The sequence below is a fragment of the Electrophorus electricus genome, chromosome 6 (genome assembly GCF_041902795.1).
Source record: "Electrophorus electricus isolate QZ-2024a chromosome 6, ASM4190279v1, whole genome shotgun sequence".
Lineage (NCBI taxonomy): Eukaryota > Metazoa > Chordata > Actinopteri > Gymnotiformes > Gymnotidae > Electrophorus > Electrophorus electricus.
This window is the reverse complement of record NC_137502.1, coordinates 22,071,022-22,091,796: the sequence shown is the minus strand read 5'-3', so window position 1 is coordinate 22,091,796 and position 20,775 is coordinate 22,071,022. Positions and strand designations below refer to the sequence as shown.

Here is a 20,775-nt window from a genome sequence, read left to right as displayed (position 1 = left end):
AATTGATCTAGGGTTTGAAGAATGCCTTTAGATTATAAAATATGCTGTAAAGTAGTGATTATCATTATGTGGAGTGAGTCCTATTTGAGGAGCTCTGGGCCACTTTAACAAGTCTGATTAGTGCTGCAGCATCCGCCTAAATGTGCCCAACGGCAACGACAAATGCAGAATGTGTTTCAGGAATTTTTTTGAAGATGTTTTACGTCAGTATGGATTTGTATAATAAACTCATCTGGACACATGAGATTTTCCCATGCAGTGTTTACACCTCAGCCAGTGTGTTCACACCGCAGTAGGTGACATTAACAGATGTCTATTCTTCTCTGTTTGATTGGGTAAAATCTCATTGAGTTCCTCAAACAGCAGCGGGGCAGTGTGGTAGAAGGGCCATCCTCCCTCGCTCCCTTATCTCCCTGCTTGCTGGGGACCTGCGCGAGGAGGTGGAAGACAGTCCAAAGCAAACGTTTCTCTGCGTCAGGCTTTCGTGGTTCGCGCGTGTGCGTGCGCAAGGAGGGGGTTGTGGCTGGTATATAATGCTTTCCACTGCTGGAGGGAACAGCAGTCATTTGTTGTTTGACCTGCACACTTCAGGGCTCAGACAGAACAAGGGATCATGCAGGCAGAGGAATACACACAGCGAGGTAAGAGGGCCAGCTCAAACACCTGCACAAATGTGCTGCGTGGGTACTATACAGTTGAATGGAAACCAACATTTTGGCATGCAGGGCAAATGGTACCTTCTGAAGTGAACTATAATAAAGTATTATATTATGGAATATAGCTCCTAAAATATTTTTAATGAAATATGTATCTTCTAAAACAGTTATTTTTATATTTAATTAAACATTTTAAACTTAAAATTATTAACATTCCAAAGTTATTATAAAACTTAAAAAAAAAAATTATAGATTATTTTACGACCTTATTAACTTATTAAATATGAGGCTACCAACTGGTGTAAATGGGCATAAAGTTCTAGTGGAGCGTTTCTGCTTCTTAATACTAAAAACTAGTAGTGCTATTGAAGTTCGAGATCAATTTAAGGCACAATATGTACTTTATGGCAAAATACACTTCATTGTTTAAGAATATCCTGTTTTGTCATGGTGAAATAGTAATTGCATGTGTGTTGTGGGAGTACAGGCAAGGAGATGGTGGATTATATTCGGCGATATCTGACTGAGATCCGCGAGAGGCGTGTGATTCCGGACGTTCAGCCGGGTTACATGCGGACCCTGATGCCCGAGAGTGCACCCAGTGATCCTGAGCCATGGGACTCTATCCTGCAGGACGTGGAGAGTGTCATCATGCCTGGGGTGGGTCAGAGGTCTTGCTCACCCTTACTATCTGCCCCGCTCGCCCCTCTCTCCCTCTTACTGCCTCTCCCGCTCGCCATTTCTCGCTCGCCCTCTCTACTTCTCTGTTTCTTTAGCTTCTTTCCTACCTGTCGCCTTATTGTCAGTCCGTTACTCCTTTATTCAGTTCTTTCCTACCTGTCGCCTTATTGTCAGTCCGTTACTCCTTTATTCAGTTCTTTCCTACCTGTCGCCTTATTCTGTCAGTCCGTTACTCCTTTATTCAGTTCTTCTTTCCTACCTGTCGCCTTATTCTGTCAGTCCGTTACTCCTTTATTCAGTTCTTCTTTCAGATCTTTTCTTCTGACCGTTTTTCTTTCTTGCTTCTTTGGACCTTTTCACTAGGCAGATAATAGTTTAAATCTTAATGCATTACAGCATTACACCTGAAACAAGCATTAGCAGGTCAGCAGCTATAGGTCTGTTGACTGCAAGTAAGAAAACACTGTGTGTGTGTGTGTGTGTGTGTGTGTGTGTGTGTGTGTGTGTGTGTGTACTGTAGGTGGTCCACTGGCAGAGCCCTCACATGCATGCATATTTCCCAGCACTGAACTCATGGCCATCTCTGTTGGGAGACATGCTGGCTGATGCCATCAACTGCCTTGGTTTCACCTGGGTAAGGCACCACACAACACACTAGTCTGATAACACATCTGTGACAAATTGTGTAAATAAATACATTTCATCTGATTTGAACTGTGTTATGTGCGTTTGTGTGTCTGCACGACTGTTCCAGGCATCAAGTCCAGCTTGTACAGAGCTGGAAATGTGTGTGATGGACTGGCTGTGTAAAGCTCTTGGCTTGCCAGATCATTTTCTGCACCATCACCCAGAGAGTCGTGGAGGGGGGATACTACAGGTACAGTTGCTACACTACACCAGTGTAAAACAGGAAGAACAAGTGTAAAACACTGAAACAGGGTGGCCTGCTCAGTCTTGAAGGGCCTGACTCCAGCACAGTTTAGTTATTTTCTTGTTCTAACACAGCACCCTCTAGGGTTTGAAATGTGCACTAATGCTAAGCATAATTTCACAGATGCTGAATAAACTTGATTGTGGTTGCTAAACACCTGCACCTGCAGCAATGCAGCACTAGTGTTCGCACTGTTCCAGTGTCAGTAATGCATTCCTGCTGACTATCAAATCCTCAGTGAGCTGACATGTACACTCACGTGCTGGATTAGAGAATGTGTGTGTGTGTGAATGTGGTCTATAAGGGAGGCTAGAGGTGCATACAAGGCACAGATTAGTGTGATATAACACATTCATCTCATCAGCTAATAACCAAGTAAGTCAGGCTTTGTGGAATAGGGGCAGCATCTCTGGAGTTTGCTGGAGCTTGAATAAGTGTTATATACACTGGAGAACATAGTTTCATTGCACATTGTGCAATGGCAAGAAAGGCATTTGATTTGAAATAGCTCTGCAAGTGAGTGTAATGTATGTGTTTTCCAGCACTACGAGTGAGTGCACTGTGTGTTTTCCAGCACTGAGAGTGTGTGTGGTGTGTGTTTTTAGAGCACTGTGAGTGAGTGCACACTAGTTGCTCTGCTGGCTGCCCGAAAAGACAAAATTCTACAACTAAAGAGCAAAGAATCATCCACAGACCCCCACGCAGACACATCTGAAGATACTCTCACAGACATGGATGAATCCATACTGAACTCCACACTTATTGCCTATGCCTCTGACCAGGTGTGTTTCTGTACCATCCTCACCACACCAACTCAGGCATTAACATTCTTCATGCTCTTCATAAATATACACCTAATTTAGAGGACATTTAAGCATATTTGTATTTGTTTTGTTAGTTATTCATATGAACATGTTTGATGGTACATTATGGATGTGTGTTGAAGGCTCACTCCTCTGTGGAGAAGGCTGGGTTAATCTCACTAGTGAAGATCAGGTTCCTGGAAACAGATGAGAAGTTCTCCCTACGTGGCGAAACACTTGAGAGAGCCATCCAGGAGGACAGAAGGAGGGGTTTACTGCCTGTTATGGTAACACCCACTCCATTTACTAACTACTTACAGAAGGAGGGGTTTACTGCCTGTTATGGTAACACCCGCACCATTTATTAACTACTTACAGAAGGAGGGGTTTACTGCCTGTTATGGTAACACCCGCTCCATTTACTCACTGCTTACAGAAGGAGGGGCTTACTGCCTGTTATGGTTACACCCACTCCATTTATTAACCACTTACAGAAGGAGGGGCTTACTGCCTGTTATGGTAACACCCACTCCATTTATTAACTACTTACAGAAGGAGGGGTTTACTGCCTGTTATGGTAACACCCGCACCATTTACTCACTGCTTACAGAAGGAGGGGCTTACTGCCTGTTATGGTAACACCCGCACCATTTACTCACTACTCACAGAAGGAGGGGTTTACTGCCTGTTATGGTAACACCCGCTCCATTTACTAACTACTCACAGAAGGAGGGGTTTACTGCCTGTTATGGTTACACCCACTCCATTTACTAACTACTCACAGAAGGAGGGGCTTACTGCCTGTTATGGTTACACCCACTCCATTTACTAACTACTCACAGAAGGAGGGGTTTACTGCCTGTTATGGTAACACCCGCTCCATTTACTAACTACTCACAGAAGGAGGGGCTTACTGCCTGTTATGGTAACACCCGCACCATTTATTAACTACTCACAGAAGGAGGGGCTTACTGCCTGTTATGGTAACATCCGCTCCATTTACTAACTACTCACAGAAGGAGGGGCTTACTGCCTGTTATGGTAACACCCGCTCCATTTACTCACTGCTTACAGAAGGAGGGGCTTACTGCCTGTTATGGTAACACCCGCTCCATTTACTAACTACTTACAGAAGGAGGCGCTTACTGCCTGTTATGGTAACACCCGCTCCATTTACTCACTGCTTACAGAAGGAGGGGCTTACTGCCTGTTATGGTAACACCCGCACCATTTATTAACTACTCACAGAAGGAGGGGCTTATTGCCTGTTATGGTAACACCCGCTCCATTTACTAACTACTCACAGAAGGAGGGGCTTACTGCCTGTTATGGTAACACCCGCTCCATTTACTCACTGCTTACAGAAGGAGGGGCTTACTGCCTGTTATGGTAACACCCGCTCCATTTACTAACTACTCACAGAAGGAGGGGTTTACTGCCTGTTATGGTAACACCCGCTCCATTTACTAACTACTCACAGAAGGAGGAGCTTACTGCCTGTTATGGTAACACCCACTCAATTTACTCTCCATTTAGATTCAGCCCAATTCTAGCCTTTTATGGTGTGAACATGTGTAATAAATTCAGTATTTGGAACTTTGAATAATTTAGAGGTCAAATATGCTTTTTGTTTTGGTTTTCTGTTGTTTTGTTTTTTGTTTTTTTTTTGGTTTCTGAAATGTTCTGTTTGCTACATTATTAAGAAGCAAGGACATGCTAAAAAAATCGCTAACAACAAAATTACTAGATCATGGTAAATCATGGGAATTCATAGTACTGCATGCCTAAAACATTTGATGCCTGAATATTCGCATTTATGAAGACAATGAGACCAAGAACACTATGTGGGACGCTGGCAGAGATATATTAAAGACTTTAAGGAGAACAATATGCAATATGCATGCATAACAATGCAAGCAATGCATGCAATATACATGCATAGTTACAGACTTGAGGTTGATTTAACTGCAAATGTATGATTTTCTGAAATGAGCCAAGTGTGTATAAAATGTTGTCAGGGCTCTTATTCCTATAGTTTCTCCATTATAGATGTAAATACCATGAAGTTAAGGCTGACAGTTTATGAATAGCTAAATGTCATCCCATGCTATGATCTCATAAGCTGCAGCTAATTCTTACTAAGGAACACTTGATTGCTGCTAAAAGTGTAAACCTTTCTTCAGTTTAGATTTGAACTGCAACTGTGTGTTTGTGTGTATAGCTCTGTGCTACCTTGGGCTCTACGGGTGTGTGTTCCTTTGACTGTCTAGACGAGCTGGGACCCATATGTAAGTGTTTCTTCAATTTCTCATACTGCTTTGCGTTTAAAATGACACAAGCAGAGATTTTGTGTAGAGAAGATATTGGGTGAAAAATGACTTGCTGTGTATGCTTGCATGTGTGGTGTGCGTATGCGTGTTCAGGTGCTCGAGAGGGTCTCTGGCTACACGTGGATGCTGCCTATGCAGGCTCTGCTTTTCTGTGTCCAGAGCTGCGACACTTCCTGTCTGGGATGGAATATGCAGACTCGTTTGTTTTCAACCCCTCCAAGTGGATGATGGTGCATTTCGACTGCACTGCCTTTTGGTGAGAACACTGGCAGAAAGGGAGAGACTGTAATGCTTTTCAGTTTTCAATACGCCATGGTAAAATTCCCACCTTGAAGGGGAGGTATTGAGCACTGTGTGGGAAACTGTAGTATGTGTGTGCACAGGGTCAAAACACTAAAAGCTTCTGGAGTGTTCATGAGGTGTTTATAAAGGCACAAAGTGAACAGTATATTGTTTTGTCTGAGAGTGTGTTTGATCCTGCAGGGTGAAAGATAAGTTTAAACTCCAGCAGACATTCAATGTTGATCCTCTGTACCTGAGACATGATAACTCAGGAGCTACAGATTTTATGGTCAGTACACTCATGCTTTCACTCAAAATTTCATACTGATTTTATTGTATTTTATTGTAAATTAAATACAAAATCTTTTCTTCCTCCTCTTGCACTCTATTCCCCTCTTCTTCTGCTCTATATACCCCTCCTCTTCCTCTCTCTATACCCCTCCCACAGCACTGGCAGATCCCGCTGAGTCGCCGGTTCCGCTCGCTGAAGCTGTGGTTCGTGATGCGCTCCTTTGGCCTGAGGAAGTTGCAAGATCACATCCGGCATGTAAGTCAGCATTTATGTCTCTGCCCTGCCAGCAGCTGACACCAGAGGGCCCTCCAGTAACTGTTTCTTGCTGTGCTCTGAGTTAGTACTGGAACAGGGCAAAAATCATCTGCCAGATGAACTTTGCTCTAGGGATCTGCAGTTCTGGGACTCCTCTGTCACAACTGAAACATAGAGCAGTGTGCCTCCTCCTGACTACCACTTTCAACCCAACAGTCAAAACTCAGGGGAAAGGAACCTGATTTTGATATGACTATAGTTTCAGAACACCTAAGACCTGATTTTACACAGCTCTGAGCTGGATGATGTATAGAATGTAAAAAGCTGTGATGAAATCAGTAAAACGCACATGGAAATAATGTACAAATGAACTTGGAGTACTTTCATATTTTCAACAACTGTTTTATGTCTTATGTTTTATGTTTCTATTTTATTTATAATGTTTAAACTGACTACAGTTTCACTACCAATTCAGTGAACTAAAGGGCTCAAAGAAATCTAATGCAGCTTTTTGTCCAGGTGGAGGCGCTGTAGTTCTGAGCTAACGCGTCTGACAAAAGGCCTCTTGTGTTGAGTTACACAACCCTTTCACTGCAGGGTGTGGAGATGGCCAAACTGTTCGAGTCACTGGTCAGGAGCGATTCAAACTTCCAGATCCCAGCAGAGAGACACCTGGGACTTGTAGTCTTCTGCCTGGTGGTGAGGCATCAGCTACACACAACGCAACACAACACTTCAACAGTCCACCACAGCCCAGTACAAACCATGGTTCACAATACCATTTTATCAACACCATATGAGGCTTTACTAGTGGATCTTTTTGGTTGTAGCTTATTTGGTGTTGGAATGCAACGTGTTAAGAGCTGTGGGTGAGACGCCTTTCAGTAATTAATTGCTCCCTCCCAAGAATCATATGTCACATTTTTCCAGAAAAACATCATCTCTAGATTCTCTGTTCCACTACCCCTCCCCTCTCCCAGGGCCTATTACAGCGGCCTTTGGCCTTTGCTACATGTGGACAAAGACCTGTACTGATAACTATCCCCTTTAGCACTGAATGCTGATGGGTACTAAAACACATTGGGTGGTAAATGATTATTTTCTGTTCTTCTGGCTGGAGAGCAAAGAGAAAAGGCTGTAAATATAATATATTCCATAGCTCTTTTACAGCATAGTCAGGTTCAGAGTTCAGAGTGCTGGATCTCTTTTAGAGAAAACAAACAAGTGAATGAAAGGAAATAATTCAATGAATCACAAAGCAAGATTTTAGTTCGGCAAGATACATTTGACCACGTCTTCATGGTATAAGCTGAAATTTATCTGAATTGGTGGAAACTTCTGTGTGTTCTTTTTTTGGGGGGGTGTCCTTGGCTTTGTGTGCTTTATAATAGAACATTGTGCTTAGTAAATGTGTGACATGTGGGACAGAGGTTAAGGCAAGCTTGTGGTGTGTTCAGGGGGGAAACGGCCTGACTCAGGAGCTGCTGAGGAGGTTGACCCAGTCTGGCTGCATGTTCCTGATCCCAGCTGCCATTGGCACCAAGCTCATTATCCGCTTCACCGTGACATCCCAGTTCACTAAAGTTGAGGACATCCAACGGGACTGGGACCTGATCCAGCGTACGGCCGCAGAGCTTCTGCAGCCGGGCCTCTGTATCCGCCTTCTCTCCCTGGCCCTGGAGAACCATGTTACTGCTGACACAACCAACGCCGACACAGAGCAAGAAACGCTGTGGCTGGAGCAGGAAGTGGGGAACCTTGATGCCCAGTCAGCTGAGGGCACGGTGAGAATGGAGCCAATGATAGACAAACATTTGGTGCATCAGGGCCAGAGGCGAGCCATCCGTTCGATGAGCTGCAGTGCTGAACTCCCGCCTACCAGGCCTGAACCGGCCTCCGTTCTAAAGGAGGCTCCTCCGTCTAGCACCCTGGCACAGATCCCAGAGAGTCCTGTGGAGGGGCGACGAGGACATAAGCGTTTGCTGAAGTTTAACAGTGTGCCAAGCCTATCCCAGGGCTGGGCCCAGTGCGCCATGCAGCAGATCTACCGGCCCTTCCAGCGGCCCTGGATCACCAGCAGAGCAAGCTGCTTCAACTGCTTCCCTCTCACACAACCCAGCCCCCTGCCCACCAAGTAGCGCGCACGCACACAGCCCAGTCCCCTGCCCACTAAGCACATGCACACCCACACACCCACACCACAGACCACTGCCCACCAAATAACACAAATGCGCACACACACCCAACTACTAAAGTAGCACGCACATAAATACAAATATCTTACAAACCTTTATTAACTTTAGATTTCCCACTGGTTCTTTAATTAATCATTAACCCACAGCCCCCACCTTCATAATTATTTTCAAAATTATACAAAAATCATTGCTTTTGGTATTAAACAGAGATCTGTGCTATGGCTACTTTTATTACTTAATTCAGAATTCATGTAAAAAATCTGTTATTTTTGTGGCCTAGCACCAGTGTAATCACATTTTGGTTATGTTTGGCTCTGTTTAAATAGAAAATAAACTTTCCCTGATTTTAAGGCACTTGATTGGCAGTTGTGTTGTTACAGGCTGAATGAAAGTTCTCTCTCTCTCCATCCTCCTCGTTATAATCTCAGTCTTCCGTCACAGATGGAACTGAAAATATCCTCCGTCATGGCCACGTAAGTCTTCTTCTCATCATCCAGGAAGTAAAGTGGGTCCTGGATGGTCTTTGGGTTGAATCCCTCCTCAGCCAGCTTCACCTTCATTTGTTTAAAGGTGCTGGTGATGTTCATCGCCCTCTAGAGGACAGCAGGGGGAACTTAGACTTACTGTGATTCATGGTCCTGCATAAATTGTCTATAGCCCTTCCATTCAAGTGACTAGAAACAGTAACCGTGGTAAAAACAAAAAACCTGGACATTGTCCCAGCCCAATGGACTGTAAGAATGATGGATATTGGGACATTTTAAATGAAGAAGTTTGTGTGTCATTTCAGTGCCAGTGATTGGGCGGTGAGGGAGTTTGAATGTTTACCTGGATCCTAATGAAACGTGGTCTGCTGTATGCAGGCAGGTAGCTCTCCACGTGTTGATGCATGACAGAGCCATCAAAAGCCATCCCCTCTCTCAACCTCACAGCAGCCATTCCTATTCGACCTTCGTGACCTAAGCGCACGCGCGCGCGCGCACACACACACACACACACACACACACACACACACACACACACACACACACACACACACACACTTATATGAGGGATTGCATACTCAGCAAATCAAATCCTCATTAAAAACACTAGAAATGTGTGTCTGTACGTTAACAAAGGCTTTTAGCTGAAGTGGGTTATGTAGTTTAATGGCAGCACTAAATCTTGGGAAGGTCAGTTGGACAAAATTTTAATAATCACAAAATCTGTGGTGGAAATGTTTTCGACAGGAAACAATTTACAATTAAGCATAAACTGAATATCATTTGACAGGATTTTCATGTGCCTCTCCTAGAACAAAAATAAACCACAGCAAGAAGACGAGGAACTAAGCAAACAGCCAAAGATGGCAATAAATAATATTAAAAAGCCACTCTGATAAAAGCCTTTTTTCATTTTGTTTTGTGTGCTATGTCAAAACCATTATGCTACTGCAGCTAAGCTAAGATGATACTTTTATTCTCACTATAGGTACAATGAGAAATAATTTGGAGGTTGTAGATACATTAACAAAAGATTAAAATAAAATCATGGTATAAGCTTAAAAAAAGCCACACAAATCCAAATGCAAATTACAAAGATACAAGAATATGACATTGAAGAAAAATAAGAGTGTGCTGCTAAACTAATATAGCTAATCTAGCATCTTAGCCAGCTTGTCTCCAACAGTACCATAAAGTGGTCCAAGAGCCCTGGACCTGTTTGACCTCTGGAGCGATTAATCACTGAACAGCTCCTGCTGTGGTGTAATAGTGCCTAATGGGAATTGCTTAGTCATGCAACTATATATGGTAATACATTATATAACAATATTAACGATGTATGGTAACGTTATTGTGGACACTTCAAAAGACCGTCACTACATTTTAAAAAGCTGCTTATGTCACCCGAGACACCAAACGGCCCTGCTCTGGCAAACTCACATGCGCTACAGTGTGGAGCTCTGATCACACATCACTGTCCTCTGTGAGGGAGATGTAAACATAGAGAGAGGGAGACACCAGAGCACAGTTGAAGGTTGCATGACCCCAGAACCCTCCATCAAAAAAAAAGTTTAAATTGGAAATATGGAAACATTTTTGCTATGGATAAAATGAAGGACAGGTGATCACAGACAGCTGGCTAATATGCATAATGTCTGGGAAGCATGAAAGTTACTCAACACAAGCAGAGATCTGCAACCTGACCCAAAACTGAGGTGAGCTGACAGGTTTCAGGTTGTGCTCAGATTTGTGTTCTAATAATTAAAATATTGAAATATTATGTAGCTAGCTAATAGATGCACATTTTCTTTCTGCTGCATGCAGTCTATCATTAGTAACATTAAAGTCTATAGCTAGCTAGCTATGTGTGTTAAACATCTCCCTGCATTTCAGCAAACTCTTGTTTAGAATACCTGGAAATGGTGCAAATTCCCAAAACACACGGTGTTGCCTGCCACAATTCGAAGATGCCTTTGTACTAAACTCCTCAAAAATGCCATAATAATGGACTTGAAGAGACAAAGAGGCTACAGGGCAATGAAGGCTGGTAACCCAAGTGCAGACTCCTGCGTCGGTTTCAACAACATTCACCCACTGGTCAAGCTCAGGATGCATTGTGGAAAGTATGTTGGAAACATTTTAGAGACCTCTTCTTGGCTAGCCACAGCATCAGATGTATGTTCTTAGACATCATTATGGACATGTGGAGGAGTTGAAAAAATCAAAGCAGACGTGATCGGGGTGTGTGAAACCAAAAGTGGAAATAAGCTTGTCCAATGGTAGAAGGGCAGAGACAGGGGGGATGTTTCATCGTCAAAAGGTCAATTGTGCAGCAAATGCTGGACTGCCACATCACATCAGCTTCCTGATAATTGCAGTGCTTATCCCATCAAGCAGAGGAAAGCGAAGTGGAGAGATTCTATGCCAAGATCAAAGCACTTACACGGTGATAAAATTTTAATGCATTCATGGGTGATGTTTTGCTGAAAAATTGGCATCAAAGAATTTAGAAATAAAGTACAGCATAAGCATTGATGAGGACTATACTCAGTTCATTCAAATCATCCAAGATGCTGTAAAAGTGTTGAGCAAACTGAAGAAAACATCAAAAACACACATGATCTTAAAAACAATCCAAAAGATTCTGAAAATTGCTCAATTGAAGGCAGAAGGTAATAGAAAGCGTAAACTGAGAGACGTTATGGAGCAGAGAACTAACTTCTAGAAAGTGGAAAAAGTACTGCAACTCAAACAAGTTTCATGCAGCACTGAAAAATCAAGGAGTGAGAACTACAAGTTACACTAAGATGAAGCGATCTGCTTTCGTGGTTCGCGCGTGTGCGTGCGCAAGGAGGGGGTTGTGGCTGGTATATAATGCTTTCCACTGCTGGAGGGAACAGCAGTCATTTGTCATTTGACCTGCACACTTCAGGGCTCAGACAGAACAAGGGATCATGCAGGCAGAGGAATACACACAGCGAGGTAAGAGGGCCAGCTCAAACACCTGCACAAATGTGCTGCGTGGGTACTATACAGTTGAATGGAAACCAACATTTTGGCATGCAGGGCAAATGGTACCTTCTGAAGTGAACTATAATAAAGTATTATATTATGGAATATATCTCCTAAAATATTTTTAATGAAACAAATTTTGTAAATTTTCTAAAACAGTTATTTTTATATTTAATTAAACATTTTAAACTTAAAATTATTAACATTATAAAGTTATTATAAAACTTAAAAAAAAAATTATAGATTATTTTACGACCTTATTAACTTATTAAATATGAGGCTACCAACTGGTTTAAATGGGCATAAAGTTCTGGTGGAGTGTTTCTGCTTCTTAATACTAAAAACTAGTAGTGCTATTGAAGCTCGAGATCAATTTAAGGCACAATATGTACTTTATGGCAAAATACACTTCATTGTTTAAGAATATCCTGTTTTGTCAAGGTGAAATTGCATGTGTGTTGTGGGAGTACAGGCAAGGAGATGGTGGATTATATTCGGCGATATCTGACTGAGATCCGCGAGAGGCGTGTGATTCTGGACGTTCAGCCGGGTTACATGCGGACCCTGATGCCCGAGAGTGCACCCAATGATCCTGAGCCATGGGACTCTATCCTGCAGGACGTGGAGAGTGTCATCATGCCTGGGGTGGGTCAGAGGTCTTGCTCACCCTTACTATCTGCTCCGCTCGCCCCTCTCTCCCTCTTACTGCCTCTCCCGCTCGCCATTTCTCGCTCGCCCTCTCTACTTCTCTGTTTCTTTAGCTTCTTTCCTACCTGTCGCCTTATTGTCAGTCCGTTACTCCTTTATTCAGTTCTTTCCTACCTGTCGCCTTATTCTGTCAGTCCGTTACTCCTTTATTCAGTTCTTCTTTCCTACCTGTCGCCTTATTGTCAGTCCGTTACTCCTTTATTCAGTTCTTCTTTCCTACCTGTCGCCTTATTCTGTCAGTCCGTTACTCCTTTATTCAGTTCTTCGTTCCTACCTGTCGCCTTATTCTGTCAGTCCGTTACTCCTTTATTCAGTTCTTTCCTACCTGTCGCCTTATTCTGTCAGTCCATTACTCCTTTATTCAGTTCTTTCCTACCTGTTGCCTTATTCTGTCAGTCCATTACTCCTTTATTCAGTTCTTTCCTACCTGTCGCCTTATTCTGTCAGTCCATTACTCCTTTATTCAGTTCTTCTTTCCTACCTGTCGCCTTATTGTCAGTCCGTTACTCCTTTATTCAGTTCTTCTTTCCTACCTGTCGCCTTATTGTCAGTCCGTTACTCCTTTATTCAGTTCTTCTTTCCTACCTGTCGCCTTATTCTGTCAGTCCGTTACTCCTTTATTCAGTTCTTCGTTCCTACCTGTCGCCTTATTCTGTCAGTCCGTTACTCCTTTATTCAGTTCTTTCCTACCTGTCGCCTTATTCTGTCAGTCCATTACTCCTTTATTCAGTTCTTTCCTACCTGTTGCCTTATTCTGTCAGTCCATTACTCCTTTATTCAGTTCTTTCCTACCTGTCGCCTTATTCTGTCAGTCCATTACTCCTTTATTCAGTTCTTCTTTCCTACCTGTCGCCTTATTGTCAGTCCGTTACTCCTTTATTCAGTTCTTCTTTCCTACCTGTCGCCTTATTGTCAGTCCGTTACTCCTTTATTCAGTTCTTCTTTCCTACCCGTCGCCTTATTCTGTCAGTCCGTTACTCCTTTATTCAGTTCTTCTTTCCTACCTGTCGCCTTATTCTGTCAGTCCGTTACTCCTTTATTCAGTTCTTTCCTACCTGTCGCCTTATTCTGTCAGTCCGTTACTCCTTTATTCAGTTCTTCTTTCCTACCTGTCGCCTTATTGTCAGTCCATTACTCCTTTATTCAGTTCTTCTTTCCTACCTGTCGCCTTATTCTGTCAGTCCGTTACTCCTTTATTCAGTTCTTCTTTCCTACCTGTCGCCTTATTTTGTCAGTCCGTTACTCCTTTATTCAGTTCTTCTTTCCTACCTGTCGCCTTATTCTGTCAGTCCGTTACTCCTTTATTCAGTTCTTCTTTCAGATCTTTTCTTCTGACCGTTTTTCTTTCTTGCTTCTTTGGACCTTTTCACTAGGCAGATAATAGTTTAAATCTTAATGCATTACAGCATTACACCTGAAACAAGCATTAGCAGGTCAGCAGCTATAGGTCTGTTGACTGCAAGTAAGAAAACACTGTGTGTGTGTGTGTGTGTGTGTGTGTGTGTGTGTGTGTGTGTGTGTGTGTGTGTACTGTAGGTGGTCCACTGGCAGAGCCCTCACATGCATGCATATTTCCCAGCACTGAACTCATGGCCATCTCTGTTGGGAGACATGCTGGCTGATGCCATCAACTGCCTTGGTTTCACCTGGGTAAGGCACCACACAACACACTAGTCTGATAACACATCTGTGACAAATTGTGTAAATAAATACATTTCATCTGATTTGAACTGTGTTATGTGCGTTTGTGTGTCTGCACGACTGTTCCAGGCATCAAGTCCAGCTTGTACAGAGCTGGAAATGTGTGTGATGGACTGGCTGTGTAAAGCTCTTGGCTTGCCAGATCATTTTCTGCACCATCACCCAGAGAGTCGTGGAGGGGGGATACTACAGGTACAGTTGCTACACTACACCAGTGTAAAACAGGAAGAACAAGTGTAAAACACTGAAACAGGGTGGCCTGCTCAGTCTTGAAGGGCCTGACTCCAGCACAGTTTAGTTATTTTCTTGTTCTAACACAGCACCCTCTAGGGTTTGAAATGTGCACTAATGCTAAGCATAATTTCACAGATGCTGAATAAACTTGATTGTGGTTGCTAAACACCTGCACCTGCAGCAATGCAGCACTAGTGTTCGCACTGTTCCAGTGTCAGTAATGCATTCCTGCTGACTATCAAATCCTCAGTGAGCTGACATGTACACTCACGTGCTGGATTAGAGAATGTGTGTGTGTGTGAATGTGGTCTATAAGGGAGGCTAGAGGTGCATACAAGGCACAGATTAGTGTGATATAACACATTCATCTCATCAGCTAATAACCAAGTAAGTCAGGCTTTGTGGAATAGGGGCAGCATCTCTGGAGTTTGCTGGAGCTTGAATAAGTGTTATATACACTGGAGAACATAGTTTCATTGCACATTGTGCAATGGCAAGAAAGGCATTTGATTTGAAATAGCTCTGCAAGTGAGTGTAATGTATGTGTTTTCCAGCACTACGAGTGAGTGCACTGTGTGTTTTCCAGCACTGAGAGTGTGTGTGGTGTGTGTTTTTAGAGCACTGTGAGTGAGTGCACACTAGTTGCTCTGCTGGCTGCCCGAAAAGACAAAATTCTACAACTAAAGAGCAAAGAATCATCCACAGACCCCCACGCAGACACATCTGAAGATACTCTCACAGACATGGATGAATCCATACTGAACTCCACACTTATTGCCTATGCCTCTGACCAGGTGTGTTTCTGTACCATCCTCACCACACCAACTCAGGCATTAACATTCTTCATGCTCTTCATAAATATACACCTAATTTAGAGGACATTTAAGCATATTTGTATTTGTTTTGTTAGTTATTCATATGAACATGTTTGATGGTACATTATGGATGTGTGTTGAAGGCTCACTCCTCTGTGGAGAAGGCTGGGTTAATCTCACTAGTGAAGATCAGGTTCCTGGAAACAGATGAGAAGTTCTCCCTACGTGGCGAAACACTTGAGAGAGCCATCCAGGAGGACAGAAGGAGGGGTTTACTGCCTGTTATGGTAACACCCACTCCATTTACTAACTACTTACAGAAGGAGGGGTTTACTGCCTGTTATGGTAACACCCGCACCATTTATTAACTACTTACAGAAGGAGGGGTTTACTGCCTGTTATGGTAACACCCGCTCCATTTACTCACTGCTTACAGAAGGAGGGGCTTACTGCCTGTTATGGTTACACCCACTCCATTTATTAACCACTTACAGAAGGAGGGGCTTACTGCCTGTTATGGTAACACCCACTCCATTTATTAACTACTTACAGAAGGAGGGGTTTACTGCCTGTTATGGTAACACCCGCACCATTTACTCACTGCTTACAGAAGGAGGGGCTTACTGCCTGTTATGGTAACACCCGCACCATTTACTCACTACTCACAGAAGGAGGGGTTTACTGCCTGTTATGGTAACACCCGCTCCATTTACTAACTACTCACAGAAGGAGGGGTTTACTGCCTGTTATGGTTACACCCACTCCATTTACTAACTACTCACAGAAGGAGGGGCTTACTGCCTGTTATGGTTACACCCACTCCATTTACTAACTACTCACAGAAGGAGGGGTTTACTGCCTGTTATGGTAACACCCGCTCCATTTACTAACTACTCACAGAAGGAGGGGCTTACTGCCTGTTATGGTAACACCCGCACCATTTATTAACTACTCACAGAAGGAGGGGCTTACTGCCTGTTATGGTAACATCCGCTCCATTTACTAACTACTCACAGAAGGAGGGGCTTACTGCCTGTTATGGTAACACCCGCTCCATTTACTCACTGCTTACAGAAGGAGGGGCTTACTGCCTGTTATGGTAACACCCGCTCCATTTACTAACTACTTACAGAAGGAGGCGCTTACTGCCTGTTATGGTAACACCCGCTCCATTTACTCACTGCTTACAGAAGGAGGGGCTTACTGCCTGTTATGGTAACACCCGCACCATTTATTAACTACTCACAGAAGGAGGGGCTTATTGCCTGTTATGGTAACACCCGCTCCATTTACTAACTACTCACAGAAGGAGGGGCTTACTGCCTGTTATGGTAACACCCGCTCCATTTACTCACTGCTTACAGAAGGAGGGGCTTACTGCCTGTTATGGTAACACCCGCTCCATTTACTAACTACTCACAGAAGGAGGGGTTTACTGCCTGTTATGGTAACACCCGCTCCATTTACTAACTACTCACAGAAGGAGGAGCTTACTGCCTGTTATGGTAACACCCACTCAATTTACTCTCCATTTAGATTCAGCCCAATTCTAGCCTTTTATGGTGTGAACATGTGTAATAAATTCAGTATTTGGAACTTTGAATAATTTAGAGGTCAAATATGCTTTTTGTTTTGGTTTTCTGTTGTTTTGTTTTTTGTTTTTTTTTTGGTTTCTGAAATGTTCTGTTTGCTACATTATTAAGAAGCAAGGACATGCTAAAAAAATCGCTAACAACAAAATTACTAGATCATGGTAAATCATGGGAATTCATAGTACTGCATGCCTAAAACATTTGATGCCTGAATATTCGCATTTATGAAGACAATGAGACCAAGAACACTATGTGGGACGCTGGCAGAGATATATTAAAGACTTTAAGGAGAACAATATGCAATATGCATGCATAACAATGCAAGCAATGCATGCAATATACATGCATAGTTACAGACTTGAGGTTGATTTAACTGCAAATGTATGATTTTCTGAAATGAGCCAAGTGTGTATAAAATGTTGTCAGGGCTCTTATTCCTATAGTTTCTCCATTATAGACGTAAATACCATGAAGTTAAGGCTGACAGTTTATGAATAGCTAAATGTCATCCCATGCTATGATCTCATAAGCTGCAGCTAATTCTTACTAAGGAACACTTGATTGCTGCTAAAAGTGTAAACCTTTCTTCAGTTTAGATTTGAACTGCAACTGTGTGTTTGTGTGTATAGCTCTGTGCTACCTTGGGCTCTACGGGTGTGTGTTCCTTTGACTGTCTAGACGAGCTGGGACCCATATGTAAGTGTTTCTTCAATTTCTCATACTGCTTTGCGTTTAAAATGACACAAGCAGAGATTTTGTGTAGAGAAGATATTGGGTGAAAAATGACTTGCTGTGTATGCTTGCATGTGTGGTGTGCGTATGCGTGTTCAGGTGCTCGAGAGGGTCTCTGGCTACACGTGGATGCTGCCTATGCAGGCTCTGCTTTTCTGTGTCCAGAGCTGCGACACTTCCTGTCTGGGATGGAATATGCAGACTCGTTTGTTTTCAACCCCTCCAAGTGGATGATGGTGCATTTCGACTGCACTGCCTTTTGGTGAGAACACTGGCAGAAAGGGAGAGACTGTAATGCTTTTCAGTTTTCAATACGCCATGGTAAAATTCCCACCTTGAAGGGGAGGTATTGAGCACTGTGTGGGAAACTGTAGTATGTGTGTGCACAGGGTCAAAACACTAAAAGCTTCTGGAGTGTTCATGAGGTGTTTATAAAGGCACAAAGTGAACAGTATATTGTTTTGTCTGAGAGTGTGTTTGATCCTGCAGGGTGAAAGATAAGTTTAAACTCCAGCAGACATTCAATGTTGATCCTCTGTACCTGAGACATGATAACTCAGGAGCTACAGATTTTATGGTCAGTACACTCATGCTTTCACTCAAAATTTCATACTGATTTTATTGTATTTTATTGTAAATTAAATACAAAATCTTTTCTTCCTCCTCTTGCACTCTATTCCCCTCTTCTTCTGCTCTATATACCCCTCCTCTTCCTCTCTCTATACCCCTCCCACAGCACTGGCAGATCCCGCTGAGTCGCCGGTTCCGCTCGCTGAAGCTGTGGTTCGTGATGCGCTCCTTTGGCCTGAGGAAGTTGCAAGATCACATCCGGCATGTAAGTCAGCATTTATGTCTCTGCCCTGCCAGCAGCTGACACCAGAGGGCCCTCCAGTAACTGTTTCTTGCTGTGCTCTGAGTTAGTACTGGAACAGGGCAAAAATCATCTGCCAGATGAACTTTGCTCTAGGGATCTGCAGTTCTGGGACTCCTCTGTCACAACTGAAACATAGAGCAGTGTGCCTCCTCCTGACTACCACTTTCAACCCAACAGTCAAAACTCAGGGGAAAGGAACCTGATTTTGATATGACTATAGTTTCAGAACACCTAAGACCTGATTTTACACAGCTCTGAGCTGGATGATGTATAGAATGTAAAAAGCTGTGATGAAATCAGTAAAACGCACATGGAAATAATGTACAAATGAACTTGGAGTACTTTCATATTTTCAACAACTGTTTTATGTCTTATGTTTTATGTTTCTATTTTATTTATAATGTTTAAACTGACTACAGTTTCACTACCAATTCAGTGAACTAAAGGGCTCAAAGAAATCTAATGCAGCTTTTTGTCCAGGTGGAGGCGCTGTAGTTCTGAGCTAACGCGTCTGACAAAAGGCCTCTTGTGTTGAGTTACACAACCCTTTCACTGCAGGGTGTGGAGATGGCCAAACTGTTCGAGTCACTGGTCAGGAGCGATTCAAACTTCCAGATCCCAGCAGAGAGACACCTGGGACTTGTAGTCTTCTGCCTGGTGGTGAGGCATCAGCTACACACAACGCAACACAACACTTCAACAGTCCACCACAGCCCAGTACAAACCATGGTTCACAATACCATTTTATCAACACCATATGAGGCTTTACTAGTGGATCTTTTTGGTTGTAGCTTATTTGGTGTTGGAATGCAACGTGTTAAGAGCTGTGGGTGAGACGCCTTTCAGTAATTAATTGCTCCCTCCCAAGAATCATATGTCACATTTTTCCAGAAAAACATCATCTCTAGATTCTCTGTTCCACTACCCCTCCCCTCTCCCAGGGCCTATTACAGCGGCCTTTGGCCTTTGCTACATGTGGACAAAGACCTGTACTGATAACTATCCCCTTTAGCACTGAATGCTGATGGGTACTAAAACACATTGGGTGGTAAATGATTATTTTCTGTTCTTCTGGCTGGAGAGCAAAGAGAAAAGGCTGTAAATATAATATATTCCATAGCTCTTTTACAGCATAGTCAGGTTCAGAGTTCAGAGTGCTGGATCTCTTTTAGAGAAAACAAACAAGTGAATGAAAGGAAATAATTCAATGAATCACAAAGCAAGATTTTAGTTCGGCAAGATACATTTGACCACGTCTTCATGGTATAAGCTGAAATTTATCTGAATTGGTGGAAACTTCTGTGTGTTCTTTTTTTGGGGGGGTGTCCTTGGCTTTGTGTGCTTTATAATAGAACATTGTGCTTAGTAAATGTGTGACATGTGGGACAGAGGTTAAGGCAAGCTTGTGGTGTGTTCAGGGGGGAAACGGCCTGACTCAGGAGCTGCTGAGGAGGTTGACCCAGTCTGGCTGCATGTTCCTGATCCCAGCTGCCATTGGCACCAAGCTCATTATCCGCTTCACCGTGACATCCCAGTTCACTAAAGTTGAGGACATCCAACGGGACTGGGACCTGATCCAGCGTACGGCCGCAGAGCTTCTGCAGCCGGGCCTCTGTATCCGCCTTCTCTCCCTGGCCCTGGAGAACCATGTTACTGCTGACACAACCAACGCCGACACAGAGCAAGAAACGCTGTGGCTGGAGCAGGAAGTGGGGAACCTTGATGCCCAGTCAGCTGAGGGCACGGTGAGAATGGAGCCAATGATAGACAAACATTTGGTGCATCAGGGCCAGAGGCGAGCCATCCGTTCGATGAGCTGCAGTGCTGAACTCCCGCCTACCAGGCCTGAACCGGCCTCCGTTCTAAAGGAGGCTCCTCCGTCTAGCACCCTGGCACAGATCCCAGAGAGTCCTGTGGAGGGGCGACGAGGACATAAGCGTTTGCTGAAGTTTAACAGTGTGCCAAGCCTATCCCAGGGCTGGGCCCAGTGCGCCATGCAGCAGATCTACCGGCCCTTCCAGCGGCCCTGGATCACCAGCAGAGCAAGCTGCTTCAACTGCTTCCCTCTCACACAACCCAGCCCCCTGCCCACCAAGTAGCGCGCACGCACACAGCCCAGTCCCCTGCCCACTAAGCACATGCACACCCACACACCCACACCACAGACCACTGCCCACCAAATAACACAAATGCGCAC

The 20,775-nt window shown here is 43.6% G+C and overlaps 2 protein-coding genes and 1 long non-coding RNA gene across 3 annotated transcripts; 2 read left to right on the top strand and 1 right to left on the bottom strand.

The window, feature by feature from the left end:
• The first annotated feature begins 502 nt into the window (after positions 1-502).
• LOC118241245 (histidine decarboxylase-like) lies at positions 503-8,368 on the top strand. Its single transcript, XM_081715961.1, has 12 exons — positions 503-641; positions 1,144-1,316; positions 1,858-1,971; positions 2,092-2,214; positions 2,874-3,050; positions 3,215-3,358; positions 5,293-5,359; positions 5,495-5,657; positions 5,885-5,972; positions 6,132-6,230; positions 6,828-6,929; positions 7,688-8,368. Exons 1-12 carry the CDS (start codon positions 614-616, stop codon positions 8,366-8,368), a joined length of 1,959 nt encoding a protein of 652 aa, XP_081572087.1. The 5' UTR covers positions 503-613.
• A 132-nt stretch (positions 8,369-8,500) lies between these two features.
• On the bottom strand, positions 8,501-12,069 carry LOC118241244 (uncharacterized). The gene is made up of 2 exons (XR_014124156.1): positions 9,254-12,069; positions 8,501-9,018 (listed from the first exon to the last, which is right to left on the bottom strand). It is a non-coding gene; the product is annotated as an uncharacterized LOC118241244 (long non-coding RNA).
• A 207-nt stretch (positions 12,070-12,276) lies between these two features.
• hdc (histidine decarboxylase) lies at positions 12,277-20,677 on the top strand. The gene is made up of 11 exons (XM_035525434.2): positions 12,277-12,567; positions 14,167-14,280; positions 14,401-14,523; positions 15,183-15,359; positions 15,524-15,667; positions 17,602-17,668; positions 17,804-17,966; positions 18,194-18,281; positions 18,441-18,539; positions 19,137-19,238; positions 19,997-20,677. Exons 1-11 carry the CDS (start codon positions 12,403-12,405, stop codon positions 20,675-20,677), a joined length of 1,923 nt encoding a protein of 640 aa, XP_035381327.2. The 5' UTR covers positions 12,277-12,402.
• Positions 20,678-20,775: the final 98 nt, after the last annotated feature.

Bases quoted from the DNA above. Each gene is read 5' to 3' on its own strand.
- LOC118241245 (XM_081715961.1), top strand. From the start codon at position 614: ATGCAGGCAGAGGAATACACACAGCGAG. The intron at 5,658-5,884 runs GTGAGAACACTG...TTGATCCTGCAG, and splicing joins TTCGACTGCACTGCCTTTTG to GGTGAAAGATAAGTTTAAAC. The intron at 6,231-6,827 runs GTAAGTCAGCAT...CTTTCACTGCAG, and splicing joins TGCAAGATCACATCCGGCAT to GGTGTGGAGATGGCCAAACT.
- hdc (XM_035525434.2), top strand. From the start codon at position 12,403: ATGGTGGATTATATTCGGCGATATCTGACTGAGATCCGCGAGAGGCGT. The intron at 15,668-17,601 runs GTAACACCCACT...TTGTGTGTATAG, and splicing joins GGGGTTTACTGCCTGTTATG to CTCTGTGCTACCTTGGGCTC. The intron at 19,239-19,996 runs GTGAGGCATCAG...TGGTGTGTTCAG, and splicing joins TTGTAGTCTTCTGCCTGGTG to GGGGGAAACGGCCTGACTCA.